Below are 27,875 nucleotides of genomic sequence, written 5' to 3'. Positions count from 1 at the left end.
ATAACTAAAGAAATAATTTATGAAACAAATGCCCCCTAATGTTACAAGCAACCATAGAACATAATAATTTGAATAGAAGATAGAACATAATAATTTGAATAGAAGAACAACATATAAAATTGATAGACTAAAAAAAAAGTAGAGTTATGCAAAGTAAATTGTGGCCAGCCTAACAATAATAATAACAGTCATTTAATTTCATTCATTATCATAAAGCCGCGTAACACGTTCTTATATGCTAAAAGCTTCACAACAGACTCCGACATTATTCGAGATTGACCAATCAATTTTGTAAGAATTTATTTGAGCACAAAGCAGAAACAAGTGCCACTAATACTTCACACATTTTTTTTCTTCCCTAAAGCAGAATCTATTCGATTCATTTGAAGAAACTATATCATATCAGAAAATATTAGATAGATTATGAAAATACAAATCGCTGCAAAGCAAAAATGAAAGGAAACTTTTTTTTTCTATATTTGTCAGATGGTATCAGTGATGAAAACTTGGGTCTTCAGTTCCATGTGGTATAATCACATCAATGTATTCATGGATCATTGAAAGTATCCGGCTTGTCTTTGTCTTCTGGAGATGGAGAAGCGTTAGATCCCAATATCTGTTGGCATTTTCTGAAAACCACCAAAATAGAACATTTGTTAATGTTGAGATAAAATCAAAGGGAAAAGACAAGCATGTTTACAAGACCATATGAACAATGTTTTGAACAAGCAAGTGTATAATTCAAAGGACAAAACATAGATGTGGTTCCTTAGGAGTTTTTGGTGCTATTTTCCAATCAAAATTAGAGTTTCACCTCGGTAATCTGTGTAATAAATGTTTGCATTAAATGTTAACTTAGGTTAACAAGATGAAACTCTAATTCTGATTGAAGTACATCAAAAGTACCTAAAAAATTGTATCTAAGTATTGTCCTAATTCAAAATGATCACGAGAAATATTATTCCCTATGAAATCTGTTGATATCATATGTGGAACTTTATTACACATGAATCAATAGATTTGATTGCCTAACTAAGATTTTATGAATAGTTGTTCTCTAGACTTGTGTCGCATGGATTCATAGAAAACAATAAATATACACTTCTGAAAAAGAAAACAGAAATCATACAAGTTTAACTCCTCTGTCTTGCTCTTGATATCACTTGACCATAATATTGGGTCAGTATTCTTTGGAAATGATTCTTGTTGCTGGATCTTCTCTTTCAACCACTGCTCCACTTTATTGCACTCATTGATGATCTGAAACAATAAACTCATCACATGAAAGCTGATCTTAAGGGCAGCATCATAATCACAAAAGCATATACTAGCATAAATCTTTTGTACCAGTTCTTTATCCTGGGGTGGAAGGGAATCTGCAGAAGCACGATGCTTTAAAATGCACTTTGATAAATCTCGTGTAGCATGCACTCTTTCTTTATCATCTTTGTACCGATTCTCAATTGGATCTACCAGCTACAAGAGTACATAGATTATAAACAAGAAGTACAGCATGGAATTCAGTAATAAAAGGGGGGGAGGGAAACCTTTTTCAGATCTTCCAGTTTTGAAGAATAAGCATGTTCAGTTTCATCAACACCATCCTCATAAAGCCATTCCTCAGTCTCTTGAAGGCTTCTAGATATGCCATCCTTCTCTTGTTCACTTGCAAAGCTCCGATATGTGTGGAAGAGCTATTCAAATAAATGAAGTTAAATTTCAGCTCACAAAGCAAAATAGAACCAAAAACATAATCTTCAAATGCCAGTATAGAGTCAGTAGCATTGAAAGAGATACAAATTTAAAGATTTAAAATTTCCAACCCTTCACAGATAAGATTACAAAGAAACCAATCTCGGCCTTGCATTTACAAATGAATCACCACAGAAAGTCATGACAATCAATTTTCAAATTTCAATAACTACACCATAAAATTTCTCATGTGACACACTCAAGACTTTTAATTAACTTAACAAAAGTTAAATCCAATTCTTTAAAAAGGAACATGTCTGTTTTCTTTTTTGAAAAAAAGGATCAGCCAATGGACAAAACTATTTATAGCTTATGCTTAGTGTGTGACCGCATAAAATCCAAATAACCCTTCATCAAAATACCCAGTCGTGTCTACAATTTTTGAGACATTGGATCTATACCTTACTCCTCATATCATAAACAAAAGACTCCAAGCTATTCTTCTTTTCTTTGGTTTGCTCTACAATTCTGTCCTGTTGGGCTAACTGGAGTTCTTTTTCAAGAGCTTCTGAGATCTCTGCCTTTGTCATTCCACCATAGACATTCTCATTCACTGGCACATTAAGCCTTCTATTATCTTTTCTTGTACCATCAGCCTGTAAAAAGGTATGATAGAAATATTTTAATAACTCCCAATACCAAAATGAATCATATTTGCAATCATAATTATCACCGCAAAAATATTATATCACCAGAATCGCAATCAGCCTTTGAAAAGGAATGATAATTATAATAAAATGGTTTAAATGCCCTTTTGGTCCCTATAGTTGCAATTTTTAACCCTTTACACCAGATCCTTTAAAATTACCACAAAACTGAAACTGTCTAAATTTTTTGGTAGTGAAAGTTTCTGTTTTGTAGCAGTTTTGATGGCAAGAACCAAAGGGATAAAAAAATTGCAACTATAGGGAACAAAATGAGATATTTTAAACTATAGGGACTAAAATGGAAAGTGGTTGCAACTATAGGAACCAAAAGGGTAACTAAAACTAATAAATTTACTCCTAACAACAAATGGACTTTATGAAAATCAATCATGACAAATGTCACAGAATTCATCAGAGATTATGGCAATTGCTTCTTACATTTTATCTATACGATTTTCCATGCTCAAAGGATAAAATTGCCAGAAATCTCCAACCTCTGAGATTTCCCAGAAAGGAAAACTGAAAGTGAGATAAAGAGAAGGGGAAAACATGAGTACTTACAGAACTACATGGAAATTCCAACTTCTTATTGGTATCATCTTCAAACCCATTGGTAACTGTCTCAGAAATGGGATCAATGTCCATTGCATCAGAATTTGAATGATAATCACCAGCCATAACCAAATCATCCATGTCATCCTTGATCAACTGAAACCATAGAAAGGTTTATGTGCAAAGATCTCTCTTAGAAAAACTAATAATGCAGTATGGAAAGATAAAATGAGGCTTCTTACTTACTGTAGCTGATTCAATACTGACAATGCCATGCAGATCAAGTGGAACTCTAACTTTAACTCTGATCTTACTACCATGGGATCCATGGAAAGGACCAATCTGAAATGAAGTAGTGATCAAATGCATAAGCATATTTCAAGGTGTGGGCATGCAGATAATGCATGCTGAATTGCCATCACAAAGAATGACGTTAGATCTACCACATACACTTCTTTCTCCTAACATAATGATTTAGTCAAGTGTGTGCATATCCACAGAAAACTGATTCTGACTTTCATATTGTTATGCCTAATTAGTTTTACAACATGGTTTCCTTTTATGTCAAAACAAGTAATAGTCAGTCACAGGCCATTTGTAACGAAGTTTATCTCTTGTTGGGAAATAGCGTGAGGGGTCTATTGCAACAGCTCTGGATCCATTGAAGTGATTTTTTTCACTTGATGCCAATAACTGAGAAGAGTCAACAAAATGTTTGGAGATATTACATCAACAGATTCTAAATATTGGAATATTACAGCTCAAAAAGAAAAGGTGTAGATTGTGGGAATGATGATATTCTACCAAAAACAAACTTCTCTGTGGGATTTAAATTTTAAACATATATAAGAATAATTAAGTACCCAAAAAGTAAAATAAAGAATGTTAAAAAGTCCACATAGATTTACCCCCTAAAAAAAGTGCTCACACAAAAGCTATAGTGCATGATTTGCATTAAACACACAGGAAAACCAGGAGAGTGAGGATGATAACTACTACTAAGAAAGGGGGGTGGGGTGGTTGACAAGAAAATTTAAAACAGATAAAAATGTGCACAAAATAATTTTAACTGCTTCACATTAGCTGAATGTTCTAAAGAGGGCATACCGTGACACAGCTAATTTTAGGAGATGTCCTAGGTGGTAGTTCATCTGGGTTAGCATAGAAAGCTTCCAAATGAAACAAATTACTTCGCTGAAAGGTTATGACTTTAACACTTGGAAAGGGTTGGCCTCTTGGGAAAAGTACACCATTTGATCTCACAGCAACTGGACCTTCATCTGATGAAAGTCCAATTGAAAAGGGAATAACATCCTTGACCTGAACAGACATGAGAAATCACATTAATTATATAGAGAACAATATGACAAAGAGAGGCACGTGAGTCTATACAAATGAGTAATGGAAATTACATTTCAAATAAAAAAAAAAAGAGAGAGAAAAAATGGAACTATGGAAGACAATCAAAAGGTTGAAAACAAAACTTGTTAGAATAAACCTAGGTAACAACTTGATCCTTTCAGAATTACTAATTTACTACATTTCTAAGGATCTACAAACTCAATTCTAATCAGCAATATATATTTATAACATAAGATAAGATGAGAATATATTAGGAGAAAAAAAATACGCAAACCTCGTATTCTCTCACGCGGTAAACAGGACTGAGCATTGCACACTGTAGAGCACAACCACGAGCTACACACTCACTTGCATTCAGCTGTCGGCTGGGTTCTCTCTTGAACAGAGAAGTTAGTGATGTACTTATAGCTGGAATCCTAGAACCTGAACCAACTAGCTCTACAGAAGAAATCTTCTCTGCTGTCAAGTTTGCATCAGTTAATGCTCTGCGGCAAGGAATAGAAACTCTCTCCAGTAATCCTGATGCCAGCTTCTCAAATTCTTCCCTTGTGATAAATCCCTTAACATCTTTCCCGTCCATCAAGCACTCGATATTTAGAGGTGCCTCTAGATTTGCACTCAAAACTTTCTTCAATTTCTCACATGCTGCACGTAGCCTAAAGCACGCCTTTGTTTTAGAATACACGTCAATGTGGTACTCTTCCTTGAATTTTGCTGCAAAATGACTAAATATAACCTCATCAAAGTCCCTCCCTCCTAAGCTCCTATCAAATGCATGTGAAAGTATCTCCATTTTCCCAAACTCAAATGATGCAATACAGACCTGAGTATCACAGTGACCAATGTCAATAAATGCAACATAAGCTGGACCTGCACTGCCAAAATCTGTTTTATACATTCCATAACTAAGGGCAGTTGCAGTACAATCATGGATCAATCTCAAAGGCTGCAACCCGGCAATTTTCGCTGCATCAAGATACGCCCGTCTCTGCAAGTCGGTAAAGTAAGATGGGATCCCAATAACACAATCTGAAATGGGCATCTCCAAATCGTTTTCGGTCATAGTCTTTAAGTGAGCAAAGAGCATGGACAGAAATTGAACAGGTGTAAATACATGAATCTCCCCCGAGTACTTCAAGTGAATCAAAATGCCTCCATCTTGACCCTCAGAAGTCTTACCAGGGAGCATTTTCAGCTCTTTTTTCACATCAGGGTCTGCAAACTTCCTTCCAATTAGTCTCTTTATTTGAGATATTGTGGACTTGATGTGCATCATAGCAGAAGCAGCACCAGCAGACCCCAAAATCCGCTGCTTCTCGCTGAAGCAGACCACAGCCGGGGTTTCACGTTTGGATTCATAATTCAACAAAACATCAATGCCACGTTGCCTAACTACAGCAATGACACAGTTCTCATTACCAATGTCAAACCCCACCACACTCATATCTCAACTCACTTGCACCAAACTTCAACCAACTAGTCCAATCCAATTCACCCACTCTACTCAACCAACACCCCCAAAATCCAAAACTTCACCAGATTCCACAAAACCAGCCCAGAAACCTAGGCTTCACCACAAATCACTACAAAACAAAACAAAAGGGATTTAAAAAGACACATCAAAATGATAAACCTTTATCATCAAAATGAAAGTACTAACAAACTAAACTCCATCTACTATTGCTGAAAATTCCTTAGATTGCTCATCAGGTGCAAGCAGGAACAAAAGTAAAAAATGGGGCAAAAAGGAAATGGTGAAATGGGGGAGGGGGAACCAACAATTTACGCCAAACCCATTACTAAAATCATATTTTTCCGTTGAATTTTCCTTCATTTCCCAGAAAAATTGAGGGGGGAAAAGAGGGGCATGTTTTCAATGTAACAAAAAAGCCACATAAGCTAACAAAAAGTGGGTTGAGCCAATCTGAATTGAACAGCAACGAAGAAAGGAATATACCTTACGGATGGTGGAATCAAGAAGCATTTGGGATTGCATAGTGCGGGTGGTGACGAAGATGGAAGACAAAGAGAGTGAGAGAGAGAAAAATCTTCGCTTTATGTCAATGGCACGAAGCAGGGGTTTTTACAGAAGTGAGCAACGACGCCAGATATGAGAAAAGTGAGTTTATTTGGGGTCATATTTGTAAAAAGTGGTTTTGTAATTATACCCTCTAATTCAAGAGTGAAGAAACAAGGGTGGGATGGAAATATAAATAGTACAATTTGGTCCTAGTGGTGGCTTACCCTTTGGCCTCTTTTTCTAATTCAGAATTTTTTTTAAATATATAAAAGTGGGGTGATATGTTTACTTAAAAAAAGTAGGTTTGCATATTTATAAATAATTTGTTTTAATAAAAATATTAATGCTTAATATATCTTAATATAATCTTTATTATTTCCCATTGTTTTAATGTATCTTTATTTTTAATATACACAAGTCCAAATTTTCTCGCAAAAGTTTGAGGTTATTTTGATAACTTTAAATGCATTAAAACAATAATGTTCAATTAAAATGTCATTTAATTAGGTTTCATGCACTATTTTATTATAGATAAAATAATTTAAAATATATTACGATAATGATGCAATTAGACATATCATATTAATTATAAATTTATTTTTAAATAATTAAATTTTTATTGTATAAAGTAATATACAGAGGTCCAAATTTCTCCCCAATAAGATTATTTTGTAATTTTAATTACACTAAAATAACAATGTTGACTAACAAAATATGCAATTAAAATATTTAATTATGTTTCATCCACTACTTAGTTACAAATAAAATAATTAAAAATATATTATGAAAATGATGCAATTAGATGTATCATTACAAATTTCTGATGAAATAATTATTTTTTATCTTTATCTTTATTTTTATTTTTGTTATATAAAGTAATATACACAAGCCTAAATTTTCCCAAAAGTTTGAGGTTATTTTGATAATTTTAAACATATTAAAATAATAATGTTCACAAATAAAAGATGTAATTAAAATATTTTTTAATTGTGTTTCATGCACTATTTAATTACAAAAAAAAATAATTTAAAATATATCTTTATTATATAAAGCAATATACACAAGTTCAAAATTTTCCTCCAAAAGTTTTGAGGTTATTTTGATAATTTTAAACACATTAAAACAATAATGTTCCATAAGCGATATTTATAGGTTTGCTTGATAAAGTAATCGTTGTCTCCAAACGATATTCTTTTTTGTGTTTTATCTATTGTTTGAAGTTGGGTTAGTATTGAAGCATTTAATGTTTGGAAGTAGGCTATTATGGGAGAGTAGATTAAGTCCCTCACATGTGGGAAAAGTCATTTTGGCTGTAAAATGTGTTTTTCCTAGAGACAAGTGTTGATGTATAGTAAAAATGGCTACACTTAATTTTTTTAGATGACCTCTCTTCTTCTCCATTTCTTTGATTTGGAGCTTTGGCCCTCTTTTCCAATTTCTTTATTAGTGTATTTATCTCCTTGTTCATGTCATCAATTTTGAATAAGCCACAATTTATTGACCAGCTTCCAAATTTAATTGCAAACATCATCATATATTCACTAGATCCCAAATTAAATTACAAACATCACCATAAAATAAATTGAAATATATAAAAAAAACATAAATTGAGAAAAAAAAATAAACACACTTCTATGATCTTAATGTGGTCGACCTTACTTAGGATATTTTTATCTTTGTCGTGAACTTGCAGAAGGCGTGGGAGGCATCCATGGATAGCTTATTGACACCAACAAGGACACTGATGGAAAGGTGTGAATGGGAGAGGGAGGCGCCACGGGTGGGAATGGGTTGACTTCGAATCTAGTTTGTTCGAGTGGGTTTTGGTGAAGTTGTTGGTAGAGGAAGATGGGCTGGAGAAGCTTGACTATTTGAGGAGGAAGAAATAGATGGAAGGGAGAGAGAAGTGGAGGGGCAATGAATCGAATTTGCATGACAAGAAAGTAGAGCATTTAAAAAAAAATGATAATCCGATGTATGCAATCTTACGGTAGTCTCACACATCCTATGGTCAAAATGACTTTTCCACTGTAGGAGACTTAATCGACTCTCCCACAATAGCCTACTTTTGTCATATTTCAATCACCCACAATTGATAAAGCATTATGATTATCTTCTTTGGGTAGCAATCCAATCTAACTTTAGAAAACTAACCACCTTGTATTTAGTGAAGTGCATCATTGTCTAATGTGGTGCGTCTTTTTATGTAGTTAGAGGCTTTATTTATACTTAAACTTTTTCCTTCCTTTCACTTTTACAAATCATGTGAAGAATATTCAAATTAAAATTCTCTCCAAGAAGGATCAAATCAACAACACACTCATTTGGTCTTAAATGCTACATAGTTTAGCATCTGACTACTAACATTACATCTGATACATCAAACGCAAATAGAAAACTTTTGTCTATTGGCATTTTGGATGCAACTTTTTTAAACTTAGCATTTATACCTTCCCACTTTAGTAACCACTAGGGCAACCTTCTTGGATAATCAACATCGACTACGTTGCATAACTGCCACACATCAAGTCGGAAAAAAAAAGGTCATTAAGAATCATTCACAATAGAGGTTATCACAAAAGTATCATCCAACATAAACTTAGATTAGTTGAGGCTATAGTAAAGCTATAGAGTCAAATCAAATAAGATGATGAATCATATACGCTAAAAAATGGGTTTTAATGGTTAGATTTAATTTTTTCCCCAGAAATTTCATTGGTAACTAAATCAGACCAAATCATGTATCAAAGAGTTTAAAACTTTGGAGTATGCTTGAGTTGAAAGCTTAGAGTAGTATGCCCTTTTGTTTTAATATATTTTGGATTTGTGTTATTTTCTCCATTACAACATGTCAAAGATTCCTTGTTTCTAAGATGTTAACCAGTGGAAATCCACTCACCTAATCTATGACTCAACTAATGTCAAATCCACTCAACTCGATGAAACATACAACAAAAAATGGGCTGAAATATAAAGGGTTTAATTTGTTACGAATTGATATTTTTAGGCTTAATTTGGTCAAACTTGACCGTTGCTCATCCCTAATTTCACAAAACAACTATAATTTTTTTACTTAAATAAAAAAGCTTAAATATATTTTTTGTCTCTGTAATTTGACATTTTTTTCATTTTTATCCTTACATTTTTTTTTCATTTTGGTACTTGTAAGATGTGTTAGATAGCATTTTAAATAATAAAAAATACTTAAAATAGTGAAAAAACATTATCTAAAATATTTTAAAGATGAAAAATAAAATAAACATATTATATAAAAACTAAAATGAAAAACTAAATTACAAGAACAAAAATATATTTAAATCTAAATAAAATATGCAAATAGTAGACAAATATCCACGCATCTTTACCTACAGGATCCATATGACCATATCGTGTGCCAACGCCATATCCTCTAGTGAAAATGCATGACCCCTCTATATGAATTACTCCAAGAAGTGCACCAATATTGACCATATATTATAATGAATTTATTATAGAAACATTTAATAAAGGTCATCACACAGTTAAAATTAATACCTCTTCGGCATCAGTAATATGAGCAAGAGCAAGAGGTAAAAATATAGAATGACTTGGCTGCACAAAACAACAACAACAACAACAACGCCTTATCCCACTAGGTGGGGTCGGCTACATGGATCAACTTCCGCCATAATGTTCTATCAAGTATCATACTTCTATCCAAACCATTAATTTCGAGATCCTTTTTGATAACCTCTTTATAGTCTTTTTGGGTCTTCCTCTGCTTCGAATTGTTTGTCTTCTCTCCATCTGGTCTACTCTCCTCACTACAGAGTCTACCGGTCTTCTCTCTACATGCCCAAACCACCTAAGTCTATTTTCCACCATCTTCTCTACAATAGGCGCTACTCCCACCCTCTCTCTAATAGCTTCGTTTCTAATTTTATCCTATCGAGTCTTACCACACATCCGCCGCAACATCCTCATCTCCGCTACACCTACTTTATTCTCATGTTGGCTCTTGACCGCCCAACATTCTGTTCCGTACAAAATCGCCGGTCTTACCGCAGTCCGATAAAACTTTCCCTTTAGCTTGATCGGTACCTTTGCATCACATAACACCCCCGATGCTTTTCTCCATTTCATCCATCCTGCTTGAATGCGATGATTCACATCCCCTTCAATTTCCCCATCATCCTGTATTACAGACCCAAGATATTTAAACCGTGTGACTTGAGGGATAATATGGTCTCCTATTTTCACCTCTGAGTTAGAAACCCTCCTTCTTTTGTTGAACTTACATTCCATATACTCTGATTTGCTTCTACTTAGGCGAAAGCCATGTGTTTCTAGAGCTCGTCTCCAAGTTTCCAACCTCTCATTCAACTCCTCCCTCGACTCTCCAAGGAGGACTATGTCATCTGCAAAAAGCATGCATCTCGGCGCTATCTCTTGGATTTGTTCCGTGAGGACATCCAGAATTAAGATAAAAAGGTAGGGGCTAAGGGTTGACCCTTGATGTAAACCAATTGTGATGGGAAAATCGTCTGACTCTCCACCCTTTGTCCTAACACTAGTCGATACCCTATCATACATATCTTGGATAGCTCGAATATATGCAACCCTAACCCCTTTCTTCTCTAGAGCTTTCCACAAAATCTCTCTAGGCACTCTATCATACGCTTTCTCCAAGTCAATAAAAATCAAGTGCAAGTCTTGTTGGGCCATGCGATATTGCTCCATCACCCGCCGTAATAAATAAATCGCTTCCATGGTCGACCTTCCCGGCATGAAACCAAATTGATTCTCAGTAACTTGAGTCTCCTTTCTTAATCTCCGTTCGATCACTCTTTCCCATAATTTCATGGTATGACTCATGAGCTTGATTCCCCTATAATTTGCACAATTTTGTATATCCCCCTTGTTCTTATAGATTGGCACTAACGTGCTTCCCCTCCATTCCTCCGGCATGCGTTTTGACCTCATAATTTCGTTAAAGAGTTCGGTGAGCCACTCAAGACCTCTATCTCCAAGAGTTTTCCACACTTCAATAGGTATGTTGTCTGGCCCCACCGCCTTACCATTACTCATTCTTTTCAACGCTTCCTTTACTTCCTGTTTCTGAATCCGACGATAGTACTTATAGTTCCGGTCCTCTTCTCTTGTGTCTAGACTGCTAGAGTCATATCCATATCCATCATTAAATAAGTTGTGGAAATACGCCTTCCACCTTTCCTTGATATCTTTTTCATGCACTAAGACTTTGCCTTCTTCATCCTTAACACACTTTACTTGATCCAAATCTCTAGTCTTCCTCTCTCTACCCTTAGCAAGCCTATATATAGATCTTTCTCCGTCCCTGGTTCCTAGAGCTTGGTATAGTCCGTCAAAAGCTTGGGCTCTTGCCTCACTCACCGCCTTTTTGGTTTCATTTCTAGCTATCTTATACTTATCCCAAGTTTCAGAATTTCTACACCTAGACCACTCCTTGAAACACTCCTTTTTTACTCTAACTTTGCTCTGAACATTTTCATTCCACCACCACGATTCTTTACCCCTAGGTCCAAAACCTCTAGATTCACCCAACGTCTCTTTAGCCACTTTAATAATCTCTTGGGACATCTTGTTCCACATATCATTTGCACTTCCTTGTGATTGTCCACACCAACCCTCCCATATCTTTTGTTGAAAGATTCCTTGTTTCTCACCCTTCAAGTGCCACCATTTGATCCTTGGTGTTACCATAGGACTTCTTCTCTTTGCCCTATCTCTAATTCTTACATCCATAACCAAAACTCTATGTTGGGTAGTCAAGCTCTCTCCCGGGATAACTTTACAGTTCAAGCAATACTTCCTATCAGACTTCCTGATAAGGAAGAAATCTATCTGAGAACATGTCCCTCCACTTTTGTAAGTGATAAGATGTTCCTCTCTTTTCTTAAACCATGTATTGACTATAGAAAGATCCAAAGCCTCCGAAAACTCCAAGATGGATTTACCCTCCCCATTCATCTCCCCTAGGCCAAAACCCCCATGCACCCCCTCAAAACCTCTAGCCACGCTACCTACATGTCCATTGAGATCCCCTCCTAGGAAAACTTTCTCTCCTTGGGGTATATCCTGAAGTACCCCTTCTAGATCCTCCCAAAATTTTACCTTACAGTGTTCTGCTAACCCAACCTGAGGTGCGTACCCACTAATAATATTAAAGGTGTCCTGTCCCACTACCAATTTTAAGACTATGATACGATCTCCTACTCTTCTTACATCCACGACATCCTTCTTCCACTCCTTGTCCACAATAATCCCTACCCCATTTTTTGATCTGATTTTTCCCGTTTACCACAACTTAAATCCCGAGTTGTCTAATTCTTTCGCTTTTTCACCTGTCCACTTAGTTTCTTGTAGGCACATAAAATTGATCTTCCTCCTCACCATAACATCCACTATTTCCATAGATTTTCCAGTAAGTGTGCCTATATTCCATGTACCAAAGCGAATCTTCCTGTCATGAACTAGCTTCTTTACCCACACCCGTTCACGAAAATGTGGGAACCCTTGCTTACTTTTCACTACATCCGGGCAGCGATGCAGCGGCCCTTGCTCTTTTGACACTGTACTCGAGCCATACAGCGCGTTGCTTCCGGGCAACGACCTAGCATTCACATTATTACGTAATTGATCCATGTCATAGAGATTCGACAAAGTTTAACGTTGGCTGTCGAAAGCCTAACACAACCCTCTCCTTTTATCCGGGCTTGGGACCGACTAAGAATAGCAAAGCTAACCTAGGCAGGATTACTTGGCTGCACAAAACCAATGTAAAAAAATAAAAAATAAAAAGAATATTATAATAAAAATTTGGCATATGCATGCTTCGCAACTTAAAACTTTGAATCCAACAAAAAGGAGGAACAAATGCATGGTATTGATTCTATATATCAAAACAACAGTTCACGGAATTATCTGCTTCTCAAGTGCATGCAATAGCATTGATGCCTTAGCACACATGACATGACTCACTTCCAAATGATTTTATGGCTATAGTCACCTCACTCACGTGAAATCTTCCACCCCATCATTAGTACCATTGGTATCATTCACAAACCCATTAATAGCATCATTGAATACCTTAAAGAAATGGATTATAATAAAACCATTGTTTGCAACTAAGGAAGACACCACAATTATGAATTCAATCGGCTTGATTTTTAGCAAGATTACGAATAGTTAGTCAATCAACTTCAACTAAATCACACAAAGCCAAATGATCATTTTTTTACGAAACAGTCAATAATAAAAATAATGCACAATAAGAATTGAATCATTTGTAGTAATTGTATTACATAGTTTAATATTTTTTTTCAGTTAACAGTAGACTCACATGTAAAGGGGAAGATACAACAATACATACTAATTTAGGGCTTAAAATGTTTAATCTAATAGACTAGGATGGAAAGTACATATTTTTTAAGGGGTAAGTGCTCGATTCTTAAAAAAAAGATGGAAAGTACAGTTAAATCAATAAATTAAGGGGTAAATGATCGATTCTTAGTATGTATAGTTAATTATTTTAGTATTATAATTTCTGTATTCGAAGTTCTTCTTTAAAACAAATTTGTGTGTAAAAGAAACTTATTTAGAATATTTTTAATAACATGCATGTAAAAAGATAAAATTATATGTGCTACTTGAACAGGATAGTTGTTTGAAATTTGTAAATGTAAGAATTTCATCAATTTCACTATGAGATAATAGTACATGCATTAATAATTACAGGAGTTTTTACCTTATATATTATTATCCAAATATAAATTATAATATATATAAATTTATTAATTTTTAATTGACAGTGGAATTTTTTTAATTGCCGAAAATACATATAAATTAAACTTTTCCACTGTCCGTTAAAAAAAGTCTCATCGCATAGAAAATAAAAATCGAATAAGGATCGATTCAATTATTTTTTCATTTTCATTTGTTAATAAAGGATCAAATATTTTTCCTATTAATTTTTTTTATCATAACATCAATTTCCACCGGAATAATGACAAATCTTTGTTGAAAATTTAAACACTCACAAAATAAATATTTTCCATCCAACATAATTTATTGTATATCTAAAACTCAATTAGCAATATATCCAAAACTCAATTAGCAACTATTCCTATTAGTTTATTTGTGAAATAAGCCCCAATCAATGGACAAGATTACTTTTTTTTTTTACAACTCATGCGACCATTATTTGTTTTAACACTTTACAATCCATAGCCTCTGAAAGTAAATAAAACTGATAGAAGCTCCAACCAATTTACCAAACCAAAGCATGTCTCAAAGTTCCCCCCAAAAAAGAACGTAAAGAAAAGGGAGATAAAGAGTAAAAAGCAACACATGCAAAAAGCCAAACCAAAGACGTGTTGCCCAAGGCAACGTAGACAAACAGGGAAAAACCTCACATCTTTCTACATTTAAAAACAAAATAAAACATAAAAAAAATGAAAAACTAACGTACACGAAATGCTTGACAGGTCAGTTTTAAAATTAGGTAAAATTATTGTTAAATCATTAATTATAATTAAAATGTTTTTTTATATATATTTGAGTAAGAGAAATAAAACTAACCATACAACCATATGCTAAATAAATGAAATCAAAAGTTTGTTAAAGTCTCGTAATTACTCAAAAAGCGATATTTTAAAAAATTCACATAACTTATATGTTTTAGTTTTAATCATTCCTAATGAAAAAATAATTAATATTCCTTCTTGGCATTCTAAAAATGTGTGTGTGAGGAATTACTTAATTGAATATTTCATATTATAAGTTGGATAGCTAGAGGACGTAGCTCATTGTGTCAATATTGTAAACCTCACAATATTTAGTATGATATTTAATTCTTATGGATAAAAAAATATTATAAGTTGCATTATATTATATATTATTAAAAAGTTTTTTAAGACATTTTTTAAATAAACTAATTAATATAGAAATAAATTCAAATATATAAATTTTAAATTAATACAAATATAAGTCAGTTATACTAAATTTTAAAAACAAAAATGTATCACAATAAATTTTTAAACATATTAAACTCATAACAAAATAACAAAAACATTTATTATAAAGATTTTTTTACAATTTTTTTTACTCTTTTGATTCTTAAATAAGTGTCATCCTAAATTTTATTACACAAATTAAAAAAAATTAATATTTTTTCAAAACTAATGTTAACTATTAATATTAGATTAAAAAAGCGAAAAGGACACACTATAATTAGAAGTATCAGTACAAAATAATTAATATTCAGGTGAAAAGCAAATATGACATTTATTTTTAGACAATTTTTTCTTCTTCTAATTGTAATGAGATGGAGAGAATACTAATTTGGAGTACTTAAAAATTGTTAAATGCTAGTTAATCAGAAAATTTTATGCCATTTATTAACACAAACTAATTAAATTTTTCTAGCTACTTTTAGGATGCCCTAAAATGACCGTAGTTTTAAACTTTAAAAAAAATTAAATTGACTAATGATTTCATCTTTTAATGAGATATTCAAACATTTATTTCAATTTTACACTCTAATAAATATTATTATGATTAAAAAAAACTTATTAATACCGTTATTGAAAGTAAGAAAGAAAATAAGGATAGTTTAATAAAATTATTTCCTAATAAATATTACTTGAAATACTTATTTTTTAATTTGTGTGAATAAATCTTAAATATTAATATTAAATCTTAAGTATTATCCATAGATGAATTTAAGTAAAATCAACTTGCCAATCGACTACTCACTTGATTTAACACACTTTTACAATTGTCATGTCTGTTATTCCTAGTGATACACTCTGTCTTTCACTAAAAACTACTCTGACTTCTGCATTTGCTACCATTCCCCATCTTCCAAATCAGTGTTCCACTTTTCACTTCTTTCCCTTTTCCTCATTTAGTATGGAAGCCATACTAAAATGTATTTTTTTTTTTTAATTAATGTGCCACATATCTGAAGTCAGAATGATATTAGTTGATATATTTTTCTTTAATAATTTCTTTTGACTGAATTTTTTCTTTAAATTTTAAAAATTCTAATCTACATATTTATAGTTAATGTAAGCTTTTTCATGAAAATAATAATAATGTAAGCTTCAAGTCTAAAATAGCCTGACATTAGCAATAAAAAAAACCTGACACTTAAATCCATATATCAGTCAAGAGGGGAGTAGATTGGGGTTGCCCCTTATGCATGTGATTTGAATATGGACTATGTTGTATACCCAATCCCTTCTTAAGGCCAGTTGCTCTTGTAAAAATTGACTGTTTCTTATTCTATTGCTTGAAGCTTGTCTTTTTGTTATGTTTTGGGGGAAATAAGAAGGAACTCTTCCATGAGATTGACAATTGAATTTAGGATTTTGACAGTCTTATCCATTCTATAAAAAAAAACTAAACTCCTTGAAAATCTGATCTCTAGTTTTTATTTTAGTTTGCCATATTTTGGCTGTCTATGCTAAAAAGCTTGTTCAGAAACATATTCACAATTGAAATATGGATTCTCTCTACCTTCAACTAAATATATTATCATGTACGTCTATGAAGCTTTAGTGTGATGCTCTATGCTATTTTATTTGTAGTTTCCATAGACTCACAAAAACCAAAAATTTATAAGTGTCCTGGGTTTAGTCAGTGGTATGGCTGATTCAAACAATGTTTAAGAATTGCATGGTTGTCTTGATTTTTAACTGTTAATGGGTCCAATTACCGGGAAAAATGATCTAGAATATTCCCATCCTTTGTCGTGGCTCAACAACTATGTGTTAGAAATATGTACTACAATATTATCATTTAAAAAAATAGTTTTAAGTTAATCATAAAGCCCTGATAAGTGTCCTTTAAGTTGAGTCATACAAATTTATTTCCTAAGAATGTGAGTCTAGGAATGTAATATTCGTTTGGTACAAATTATAAACAAATAACCCTCTGTCTTTAATTATAGATCAATTTTAAAATTTTGTTTGTTTTTTTATAAGATTTTTTAAAATTTTTAGATGTATTAATTATTTTTTCCTACATATTCTTACTTAATTATTTTATTTCCAAACATTAATAAGTAAAAATTAAATGAAAAGAGAGCCTAAATAACGGATAGATTTAATGTGATTAACTATTTTTTTTAAAGGGTGTCAATTAGTAGAGAAAGTCTTATAAGTAAGAAAGGAATTCTAAGGAATCTAGATTACATGTTTCTCACTCTTTCTATTTCCATGTAAAAGAGTGTGAATTCTATAATATTTCTATTGAAATTGAAGTTGTTTTCTAACAAATAACTTTCCACTTTCATCATATTCTACCTCATTTTTTTAAATGTTTTTATTTTTGAATTAAAATAAATTTAAAAATATTCCAAGGAATGATGAGTATATTTACCAAACATCTTTGATGGGAATAATATTCCTAGTCATAGTGTTCTTGGGAATATCATGGTACATTGTTTTTAACTTTATACAAGGAGTGGATTTTCTGCAATTTAGGCATAGCTTGATGCAAATTACAGGTGGTTAGGGTGCATATAATCATATATTATGGACTATGGATATTAGCTCTTCACTCAAATTAATGCAAATAAAATCTTCACTTAATTTCATGTAATCAAAGTTCAGAATGAATTTAATGCTATAGTCCTGTTTGGGGATTTAGAGTTTGAAAGGGACAATAGGAAAAAAGAGTGGAGTAGCATAAATGAATATGTTAAGATGTTCCACAAGAACGAATAAGAAAATGATTTATTGTATATGAGGAGATATTTAGTGTTACACCTATAGTGAAAAAGATGATAAAAAATCGATAAAGGTAGTTTGGATCAAGGTTGTCAAATTGAGATTCAAATTGAGAATTGCCAAGTAAATTTTTGAATCTTAATCATAATTTATATTAAATCGTAAGATTTATAGACAAGGAAAAATAACTTTAAAATATATCATATAAATGATATATAGTGTTCAATGCAATAGTTTTTAACTAGAAATAGATAAAACAACTTAACCATAAGTCTTATAAAACAAAATTATTAGATTTATCTAGTGTTATAAATGGTGGTGTCAATCAACATGGTTTAATTTAGTTGGTTAAATAGGATGTGTGAGTATTGTAAACCTCCTAGAAACACCTTCAATTTATAAGGATAAAAACAAAAATAAAAACAAATGATGGTAGCATGGTAGGTGACAAAATTTTAATAGACAGACCGCCATGATATGAGAATGGTGTGCCACCATAAGGGTGGTGCTAGTGATAGTACGGTGTGCCCAAGGAGGAAATGGCAACAAAAATTTAAAAAAGAAAAAGAAAAAAAGGACTTGGGCCATGTGGTCAGACCCGAGATGAGCCCATAAGGGTTTAAAACCCTAAATTTGAATGATAACCTTTCTAAGATATAAGACGGCGAAAAGCATATCTTCTTCCCTCATGAAGCTTCCCCCAAGCGACCACGCTGTCCATTCTTTGCCACCCTCAATCTCTGTCCTTTGGCGACCTCCATCCATCCATGAACTTCTCCGACAACCTCCTTCGGTGATTTTTATTTTTGCTTTTAAAAAATACCTTTTTAATTCTTCAATTAATCTTTTCATTTATTTAATTTTGTTAAGCATCTATTTATTCTTCGCTTTGGCTCACTTGGGCCTCATGGTTTTTAAGGGTTCGCCCTGTTTTTTAGTTTTCTTAATGCTTGCCGCCATGATTTGCCATCCTCCTTGGTAGCTGGTTATATCTGAGTTTGTGAAGTCTCTATTTTGGAAGAACGAAATTGAAGCAATGAATCAAGCAAATCGAGATCATGCATTGAATGATTGGCAAATAAAGTAGTAGAATAATCACATAGGATAAATTCATAAGTGCTTATTCAATTCCTTTTCAACTTATCAATTTAAGCTTATATGACTTTACAGTTTCTTCAGAATTGGTGAAAGAAAAGTTAAAAAAAAAGTAATTATTGAATCGTGTGATTCATTCATATCATGTGTTGATATGAAATTGCTGTGGTTCATTCATATATTGTAAGATTCAAAGTCATTTGAGATTCATCTTAAGATACAAACTGATAGCTTGTCAAATTGCATCAGATTGTATGATTCAAATCATAAATTGTAAGGCTCTAATAATATGGTTTGGACATGTGCAAAAAAGGCCACTGGAGGCATCAATGAAGGGGTTAGATTGAGTGGTTTATAGCCCTGTGAAAAAGGATAGAGGGAGACAAAGAACAGTAGAGGAAATTATTAAAATGGATCTCATGCCCAATAATATTCCTGAAAATCTGGTTTTGTTCGGGTCTGATGGCATCGTGTGATCCATGCAACGGACCTCATATAGTGAGATAAGACCATTGTTATGATCATGATTGGGGTTATATGGTACAAAATGCTAGGTGGTAAAGCGTCAACAATAGTATTGAATATGTGTTGTGGAAATGAGAATGTTGCATTGGATAAGTAGTTGTATGAGAAAAGATAAGATAAAAATGAATGTATAAAAGAAAATATATCCTTCATCTTATACCCCTTCCTTGAGTATAAATATATGCTCGGGCTTACTCCCAATTTCTGCACTTTTATAACTTAAGGTTGTGAGGAGGTACTAAAAACATGTTTTTTTTGTAAAGACTAAATTGCATGATATGAAAGTATAGGGACTAAATATATTTTACCCAACTTTTAAATTTAGATTTCAAAATTTGAAACTCTGATACCCTGACTATATATTTTTGAAATATGGCTTTGTAGTTATGCATTTAGGTTTTGTTTAGATAAACTTCTACATAAACACTTCTAGAAGAAGAAAATAAGAAGGAAAAATGAAATAAGCTTCTCTATAAGCTAAAATTAGCTTATGCATGAATTAAAAATTATCTTTTAGAGAATCTAATATGAGAGCGTTTCTACAAATTAGCTTATACACAGGCTAATTTTAGCTTATGGAGAAACTCATTTCTTTTTTTCCTTCTTATTTTCATCTCCTATAAGTGAGGGCGAGCCCTGGTGCAGCGGTAAAGTTGTGCCTTGGTGACTTGTTGGTCATGGGTTCGAATCCGGAAACAGACCCTTTGCATATGCAAGGGTAAGGCTGCGTACAATATCCCTCCCCCATACCTTCGCATAGCGAAGAGCCTCTGGGCAATGAGGTACGAAGTTTTTTTTTTATTTTCATCTCCTATAAGTGCTTATGGAGAAATTTATTAGACAGGAATAAAAGCTCTAAATTCTTGTTTATAAAAGTGAAAAACTATTTAGAAAGAAGTTATGCTGTATTGGATCTCTTGTATTGTGATGTACACCATTTCAAGCAACCATGTTATTTGGTTTGTCACCAAATTGTCTGGCAATAGTCTTAGAATATATTTAATAACAGTAAGCAATTTGCTAGTTCTGTCATAAGTTGTGTTATGATGTCGGTGTTTTGAGGAGTTGGGTTAATCACTATCAAGCAGACTTCAAAATTTTTCTTACTTATTGTCTTATTGAGAAAATTACAATTCTATCATGCTGAGTTTAACTACAAGTAAGCTATAGACTGTCTTTTTTTTTTATTTGGTAGCTTACACACTTTTGTCTCCATAGGTAGACATTGGAGTAACATAATAAGATGGACCAGCAAAACCAAAATAACACTCCAGATGGTTCAGGAGAGGTGCCTTTGAAGCGTAAACGTGGTCGTCCACGGAAATACCCAAAGCCAGATTCAGAGGAGAGTTCCTATATCCTAGTTAGTCAAAATAGAAGGCAGAATCCTGTTCGTGCTGAACAAGCTCCAGTACCTCCTGGATTTGAAGGGGTTAATGGAAATCAACAGCTTCAAAGGGGTCAAGAGAATCATTCAAATAATGCAATGGTGGGCCAGCTAGTTTCCGGTGTAATTGAGGCTGCATTTGATGCAGGATATTTGCTTAGTGTTAGAGTTGGTGATTCTAATACTACTTTGAGGGGGCTAATCTTCAAGCCTGGACGATACGTTCCTATTTCACCTGATAATGATGTTGCTCCGAGTGTTCCAATGATCCAAAGAAATGAAGTTTGCTTCCCCTCAAGAGCTGCTCAGGTTCAAACTCCTCTCCCAAAGGAAAGGAATGAACAGCCTGTGAATGTTCATAGAGTTGAAACTCTTGCAATGAATGGCTCACCATCTGTACCTCAGGTACCTGGAGGAGCTGTCAGTTCTAGTAACTTAGTTGCCTCTACCAGAAACAGCGTGCCTTCTGTGACGGGCCAGACCACTCATCAACTACCTAGAGGTAATGTGGTGCCTGTTCTGCCCCAACCTAATAATTTTACAAATGGGGTGCCAGTTTCTAATCAACCATCACAAGCCAAGACCCAAGTTTCTCTAGGGAGTGGAGTGGTTGCTGCTAAAGAAATTCCTGTAGATGGAAACCATGCACTTGTCTCTCACACTCAAACTAGCCAGAATTTATTGCCAACCAGCATGCAAAGTGAAGGTGTTCCTCCACCACATAATCAATCTTCATCCAATGTGGCGAATGAAGATCAAGCTAAATCTGTGAGAATGCCTGGCATGCCTTTTGAGCAACTGGTTACTGAAGTTGTCAAGAGGATCCAAGCTCCGTCAGATGCCATGGATACCAAGATTGACAACAGCAAGTCAGGTGACATTACAGTAGCGAAGGATCCAAGCGGTAGGCAGGAAGACAAAGTTAATGAGATGGATCAACCGCCCATCTTGATTAAGCCTCTGCAAGCTGTACAGTCTCATCCTCAGGAAAGCTCGACGTCTGCTCCAAAACCTGCAGACTGTACTGAAACTGGCAGAGTGAATGAGCTTTTGCAGGTAAAACAAAGCTTTAACTTATTTATATTTGTTAGCCATGTAAATGGTGGGAATTTGGGGGTGATGGAAGAAACCAACACTTTGTTACCCTTTAGTATGCTATGTACCTAAACTGTGACATATATGTATTAATGTGCTATAATTTAACAAGGTTTTGCAGCATAACAAAACGGAGAATCAGGCATCCTCCATAGCAGCTGAGCTAGGATCTGGAAACAAGTTGGATGATATAAGGAATTTAGAAACTGGACTTGAAGATGGTGGAACTGTTCAATCAGCAAAGCCTTTCTGAGCATTGAATACCTGAATTATAAATTTCTATCATTTGTGGCTATTTATTGTGCCTGCAGATTTATCTGTCATAAAGTAGGTAAATATCTGACATGGTGAAATATTTAGAGTTTTTAGTTCTAGTCTCAAGGATCTTAAATAATTTTAAACTTGCAAGCTTGTGGAGAAAAGGTAGCTTGTTATAGTTGTATTTATTGTTTTTACATTAGAGACCATACCTTCAAGTCGGATGTTAATTACATTCCTAGCAATCGAATATTGTCCAAAACTTTAATTTAATCTTTCAATCCATTTAATTGGGCAGTTAATTGCATTGTGTGCTTTATGGTGCTATTGTTACATTTGTTATTTACTGTTGTATTTATTGCTTATCTAGCCTAGGTTTTGGGTTTAGTTTTGAGATAAAATTTGAGTTTGTATTATTATTTAAATTTAAAACACTTTCTCTAGTTTTGAAAGTAAAAAAGGTTTTCACTTTCTTGTTTTTAATTTTTGAACTCCGTCCCTTAATCTCTTGTAATCGAGACCTCCACCTATGCATGTTCATCATCAGAACCAACTCCTTTTGAAACTTGTCCTCCCCATCTTCTCCAAGATCATTGGGCAGATGTTCGACATTGCCCCTGTCATACATGAGAATTCTGACAATAACTTCCATTGTCGCATTTCCTTTTGTGCCACACAAAGCAGCATATCAGATGTGGTTCTGTGTAGTCTTCTTTTTGTGGTTCTCATTTTAGGGTTTTGAATTTTGTGTGTTTGGGGTTTTGGTAGGTTTTTTCAATTTGAGTTTCTGGTATGGAGTCCTTTCTGACATAAGAGTGTTCTGTGTATCCACAAGTGTTTACAAGAGTAATATTTAAATTTCACCCAGAGCTGTAAATTTATTTCTCTAAAGTTTTTTAGCTGCACTGCAAATTTAATCTCTTTTTTTTGGTGAATAATTCTCATTAATTCACAATAAAAATTATATCAATTAATCATGCAATGCCACTTAATAAAGAAAATCACTACACTTTCTCAGTTGTTTTTAATTACTAGTGTTTGTTAAAAGAAGATATTCTTATCTAGCTAAAGGAGGATTACTTCTCATGAAAGTTACATGTGACTAAAAAAAAAATATAAACATAATTAAATATAAACGTTATTTTTATAAAACGTTTCTGACTTTTTTTATTGCCTCTATAGCATATACCTCCCTAATCCTTTAATCGGATATAGAGAAATTAGGTGAAGGGTAAATTATAAAACCATATTATTTCTCTCAAAGAAAATGGAAAGGGGAGGGATAATTTTTTTTCTTTGAAACGAAAAATTTATCCTTTTACTTACCAACTCATTAGTAGATAAAAAAGTGATTTAACATCAGCGCATTCTTATTTTCTTTTTAACCAATAAAAAAAGTTTGCTTTTTCTTTCTTTCTTTCTTTCTCCTCTAAAAACACACACGAAAAATTATTTTATCTTTACCTAAAAAAAAAGTAAGGAAAATAACATTAAGGTGCTATTTCAACATTTTGTTAGGCGTGTATTATTATAGAAAAATTAATTTTTGGTTCACTTCAATTGAGTTAAGGAATAAGAGTTAGAGGGTCTCTTATTAGCACTCATCTATAATATATTTTATTACTCCTTAATATTAAAATTATAATTTTAAGGTTTAAAAATATTTTGGTCCCTGTAATTTATTATTATTTTTTTCATTTTTGTCTTTAATTTTTTTTTCTCGTTTTAGTTTTTGTAAAATGTGTTTATTTTATTTTTCTTAGTGCTTTAGATAACGTTTTTTCTTCAAAACATTTTTACACTGTTAAAAATATTATCTAAAACATTTAAAGAAAAAAATAAAACAAATACATTTTGTAAAGATTAAAACAATTTTTTTTTTATAAAAACAAAAATGAATAAAATGTTAAATTATAAGGACAAAAAATGTATTTAAGACTAATTTTAAATATCATGATAAAATTTAAAATTAATATTTTATATTATGGTATTAATTTATTTAACATTTCTATATGGATAAATAGTTAGTTTAATGTCATTTACTATCAGTTTTACACATTCCACCAATAAGAAATAATTGTTAATATAACTTTTAAAATAATTATTAGAAAAATTGACAGACTTAACATACATAACTTATAATTAAATGATAGTTTAAATTTGTTTTACATTGTAATGCATAATTAACTTTTTCATATATAATTAATATTTTTACTGTCATTTAATTACAAATCACACCTATACTACTACCATTGTTCTTAAATATTTTTACAGTCATTTGTTTAGGTGTGACTAAAGTCACTAAACTTCGATAACAAAGATTAGTCTATTAATTGGTGTAAAGGATTAAAACTTATAAGAATATCTTTAAGATTCCAAAAAAAATAAATCCTAATTACATGATTAAAAAAAAAACTCTCATCACTACATCGAGGGTCTAAGAACCAAAAACTATTCACCACTCACCACTAGTGACTTTTGATCACTATTGTTGCTGAGAGTCCTCCAATCATTATAGCTATAAAAGTCTTGTTACTGTTGTAGTTTGTGTATTTTTTTGTTGAACATCCGCCAATCGAACGTTCAAGGAGAAGTAACAATTTATTACTTCTCACAAAATGATACACAGGAACACGTGTCCACAGATTGAAACAGTAAAACAAACACTCTTAGTTGTTGATTTTCTCTGTCCTCCAATTGTTCTAGTTATGAGCAGCTTTAGAAAATGTAATAATTAAGTAAAAACTCACTATTTAAGTAAAAATGTAATAAATAAGTAAAAATGATTGAGAGAATATGATTCCAATAATTTTAAAAATAATTCTAAAAAATTAATATAAAATATTGACAAAATCAGTAACTAACGAAAAAATTACCTAGGAAGAATTTAAAGGGGTGCTGTGTGATATATATGGGTAATACATCAGTTTGTCAGAGATCATTATAAATAAATAATCGGGAGGTCTACATTCAATATGCTTAATGTGTATAAAGAACTCGTTCAAAAATAATTTCCAAAACATACAATATCAACTCTTGAAAGGAAAAATCTTTCCCAACTCCAAAGATACAAATGAACCTTATCTTCAGATGAGGACTCCCAAAAACTTCTCAAACGAATAAAGCTAAAATATCAAGTAATTTTACCAGCTGAAAGCCACTGTACACTCAGTTCTCACAAATAAGAGAAGACAAAATTTTTATAGCATAATCTATTAGAAAAAAAAGAAGAAAAAAAGAAAAGAAAAAAGAAGAATGAACCTTAACTCAGAGATATTAACACCAGAATCTGAATAAAAATTTCACTAATACTTAGTGCCATAGAAACCATTTGGTCCAGGGACTGAAATAGGTCGAGTGACAGGAAAGCCAGGTTGCAGAAGGGGAATGTGGCTTTGAAGTGCAAAGGGCTGATGTCCACTTGTTAGGACAGGAGGGGGAACAGAAACTGGCATTGCTGGACCAATTGTTCCTCCTGTATTTGGAAAATATAACTATTATCACAAGAAATGCAAGTCTATATTTTTCAATTTGGAAGCCAAAATCATTGGAAACTATTGTCCTGTTTGGATAAACTTCTCCATAAGTGCTTACAGAAAAAGAAAATAAAAAAGATAAAATGAATTAAGCTTCTGAAGAAGTTAGATGAGAGAACTTCTATAAAATTTAAGTGCATAAATTGATTTTAGCTTACGGAAAAAACTCAATTCATTTTGTCTTCTCTTGAAAGTATTTACGGAGAAGTTTATCCAAACAGGATTAAATGCAATTCTAGCATAAGCATAGCTTCAATTACTACATGCTATGGTATCAAAAAGGCAAATGTTAACAAGTGTCCTTAAGATACTTATTCAGGATTAGAAAACAAACAGTATTAAATGAAAAGTAAAAGCTTGTTAAGTTTTCAATGTATTAAATCTTGTACTTTTCTTCAACAATTTTTTATTTTTAATACTTAATAACTGCACTTAGGAAACTCATTAGTAAAACCCCATAAAAATATAAAGATATTAATGAGGTATGTCAAAATGTGTTTGTTATTTATTGACCGTGTAAATAAAGAATTTATAAAGATGCCAGTAATAAAGATGATTTTTTGGATCTATGACCATGCATATCTCACCAAGCATAGCTATGAAAACTATGCCCTGAGGTGGGGTTGTTGTTATGCATAACAATAAAGATAATGCAATAATAATGAGACATTTTTCATTTTAACAAAATTAAGTTTTTACCCTGCTGCTTTGGAAATTGTACATGATTCAACAGAGGGCGAGCTGAGACTGGTGGGACAGTTGTTGTTCCATGAATCAAATCCTACAATCACAAGTAAAATGTAAAAAGACTAAGCTAATGATGGCCAAATATCATAAGCATTTCAAGAGGGAAAAACTGCTTATAATTTGATTTGACTGACCATGTAAATATAAAATTTATAGCAAAGTGTAGCAATTATCTCTTGATTGAATTAGACACATAATAAGATACAAGCACAGCCGTCCATTTTCTTAGAAGACACGTCCCCTTTAAGAATCTGTAGTATAGTTGAAAAGCTGCAGCACTCTTATTATCCACTGAGAATTCCTTAGTTTGTTTTTAAATCTTCTACAAAATTAATTTCTTCCAATTTAGGCTTAACCTTCTTTTATCAAGTCAAATTTAAGAAACTTCCAAACTGAAAATTATAGGGCATGCTATCTTACATGGGAAACTGGCTGAACATAGACTAACTGGGGGGAACGTCCAACCATAACCTGTGTTCAGAAAAAAAAGATCATATCTTGCTTATGGCTGATTTTTCAGTTAACTGAATACCGATTATCTCCTAAACCATATTTTTGTACGTACAGCAGGAGAGCTTGGTTGCATATAAGCATGTTCAGACAAAACTGGACTGTAATGTGTAGCATACCGTAGAGGTTGGGTTCTATGTGCCACATGTCCAACAATCTGTTGCCAAAGAAATCGACAAAATAACTAGAATGAGTATTGAGTACGTACAGGCTGGCATGGATGCATACGAGAGACAAAATATCAGAAAATTTATTAGTACATACAGGCTGTGAAAATTGAGAGCCACTGCCACCATTGCTCACTGTCAAATTACTGTACTGTGCAACTTTAAGAGGCATTGATGGCCGAGAAGCAAAAGTATTGAATCCAACTTCAGGTTGAATAGTAACAGAGACTGGAGGAGAGCTATTTGGTATGTATACCATGTTTGCAGCAGAAGTTGCTGATATAGGATTCACAAAAGATGGAGAGAAGGTTTTGGCAGCTGGATTGAGCTTAAATTCCTAAAAGAATGTCACAACAAGAAATTGTTAAAAGTATATCAACATTGATTAAAAGAAATTTTCACATTATTTTAAACTTGGCACTAGCTATTCTATTATGCTGTTTGGTAAACCAAACTAAAATGTTGAAAT

General features: G+C 32.8%; 3 protein-coding genes across 9 annotated transcripts in view; 1 reads left to right on the top strand and 2 right to left on the bottom strand.

Annotated features, from left to right (window-relative positions):
* Positions 1-176: 176 nt before the first annotated feature.
* Positions 177-6,440, bottom strand: LOC100783952 (heat shock 70 kDa protein 16). Its single transcript, XM_003532075.4, has 10 exons — positions 6,271-6,440; positions 4,588-5,896; positions 4,059-4,271; positions 3,198-3,293; positions 2,961-3,107; positions 2,154-2,348; positions 1,548-1,694; positions 1,348-1,476; positions 1,130-1,260; positions 177-629 (listed from the first exon to the last, which is right to left on the bottom strand). Exons 2-10 carry the CDS (start codon positions 5,755-5,757, stop codon positions 548-550), a joined length of 2,310 nt encoding a protein of 769 aa, XP_003532123.1. The 5' UTR covers positions 5,758-5,896; positions 6,271-6,440; the 3' UTR covers positions 177-547.
* A 12,192-nt stretch (positions 6,441-18,632) lies between these two features.
* Positions 18,633-23,560, top strand: LOC100783413 (uncharacterized). Of its 6 annotated transcripts, none has more exons than NM_001414665.1 (3): positions 18,633-18,879; positions 20,929-22,149; positions 22,310-23,560. In NM_001414665.1, the coding sequence occupies exons 2-3, from the start codon at positions 20,950-20,952 to the stop codon at positions 22,439-22,441; spliced, it is 1,332 nt and encodes a 443-aa protein (NP_001401594.1). In that variant the 5' UTR covers positions 18,633-18,879; positions 20,929-20,949; the 3' UTR covers positions 22,442-23,560. The 6 variants fall into 6 exon arrangements, with proteins under 6 accessions (NP_001401594.1, NP_001401596.1, NP_001239913.1 ...); NM_001414667.1 differs by having other exon boundaries at positions 22,301-23,560; NM_001252984.3 differs by having other exon boundaries at positions 20,925-22,149.
* A 1,830-nt stretch (positions 23,561-25,390) lies between these two features.
* Positions 25,391-27,875, bottom strand: part of LOC100794683 (nuclear pore complex protein DDB_G0274915) — an 8,218-nt gene continuing 5,733 nt past the window's right edge. For both annotated transcript variants that reach the window (XM_003530696.5, XM_006586016.4), the window contains exons 7-11: positions 27,504-27,743; positions 27,295-27,396; positions 27,150-27,200; positions 26,682-26,763; positions 25,391-25,921 (exon numbers count right to left, since the gene is read on the bottom strand). In XM_003530696.5, the coding sequence (XP_003530744.2) occupies positions 25,752-25,921; positions 26,682-26,763; positions 27,150-27,200; positions 27,295-27,396; positions 27,504-27,743 (645 nt within the window). In that variant the 3' untranslated portion in view covers positions 25,391-25,751. The remainder of the gene's footprint in view (positions 25,922-26,681; positions 26,764-27,149; positions 27,201-27,294; positions 27,397-27,503; positions 27,744-27,875) is intronic.

This window comes from Glycine max, chromosome 8 (assembly GCF_000004515.6).
Source record: "Glycine max cultivar Williams 82 chromosome 8, Glycine_max_v4.0, whole genome shotgun sequence".
NCBI classification, from domain to species: domain Eukaryota; kingdom Viridiplantae; phylum Streptophyta; class Magnoliopsida; order Fabales; family Fabaceae; genus Glycine; species Glycine max.
The sequence above is the reverse complement of the archived record's forward strand: the minus strand, read 5'-3'. Positions and strand labels throughout refer to the sequence as shown.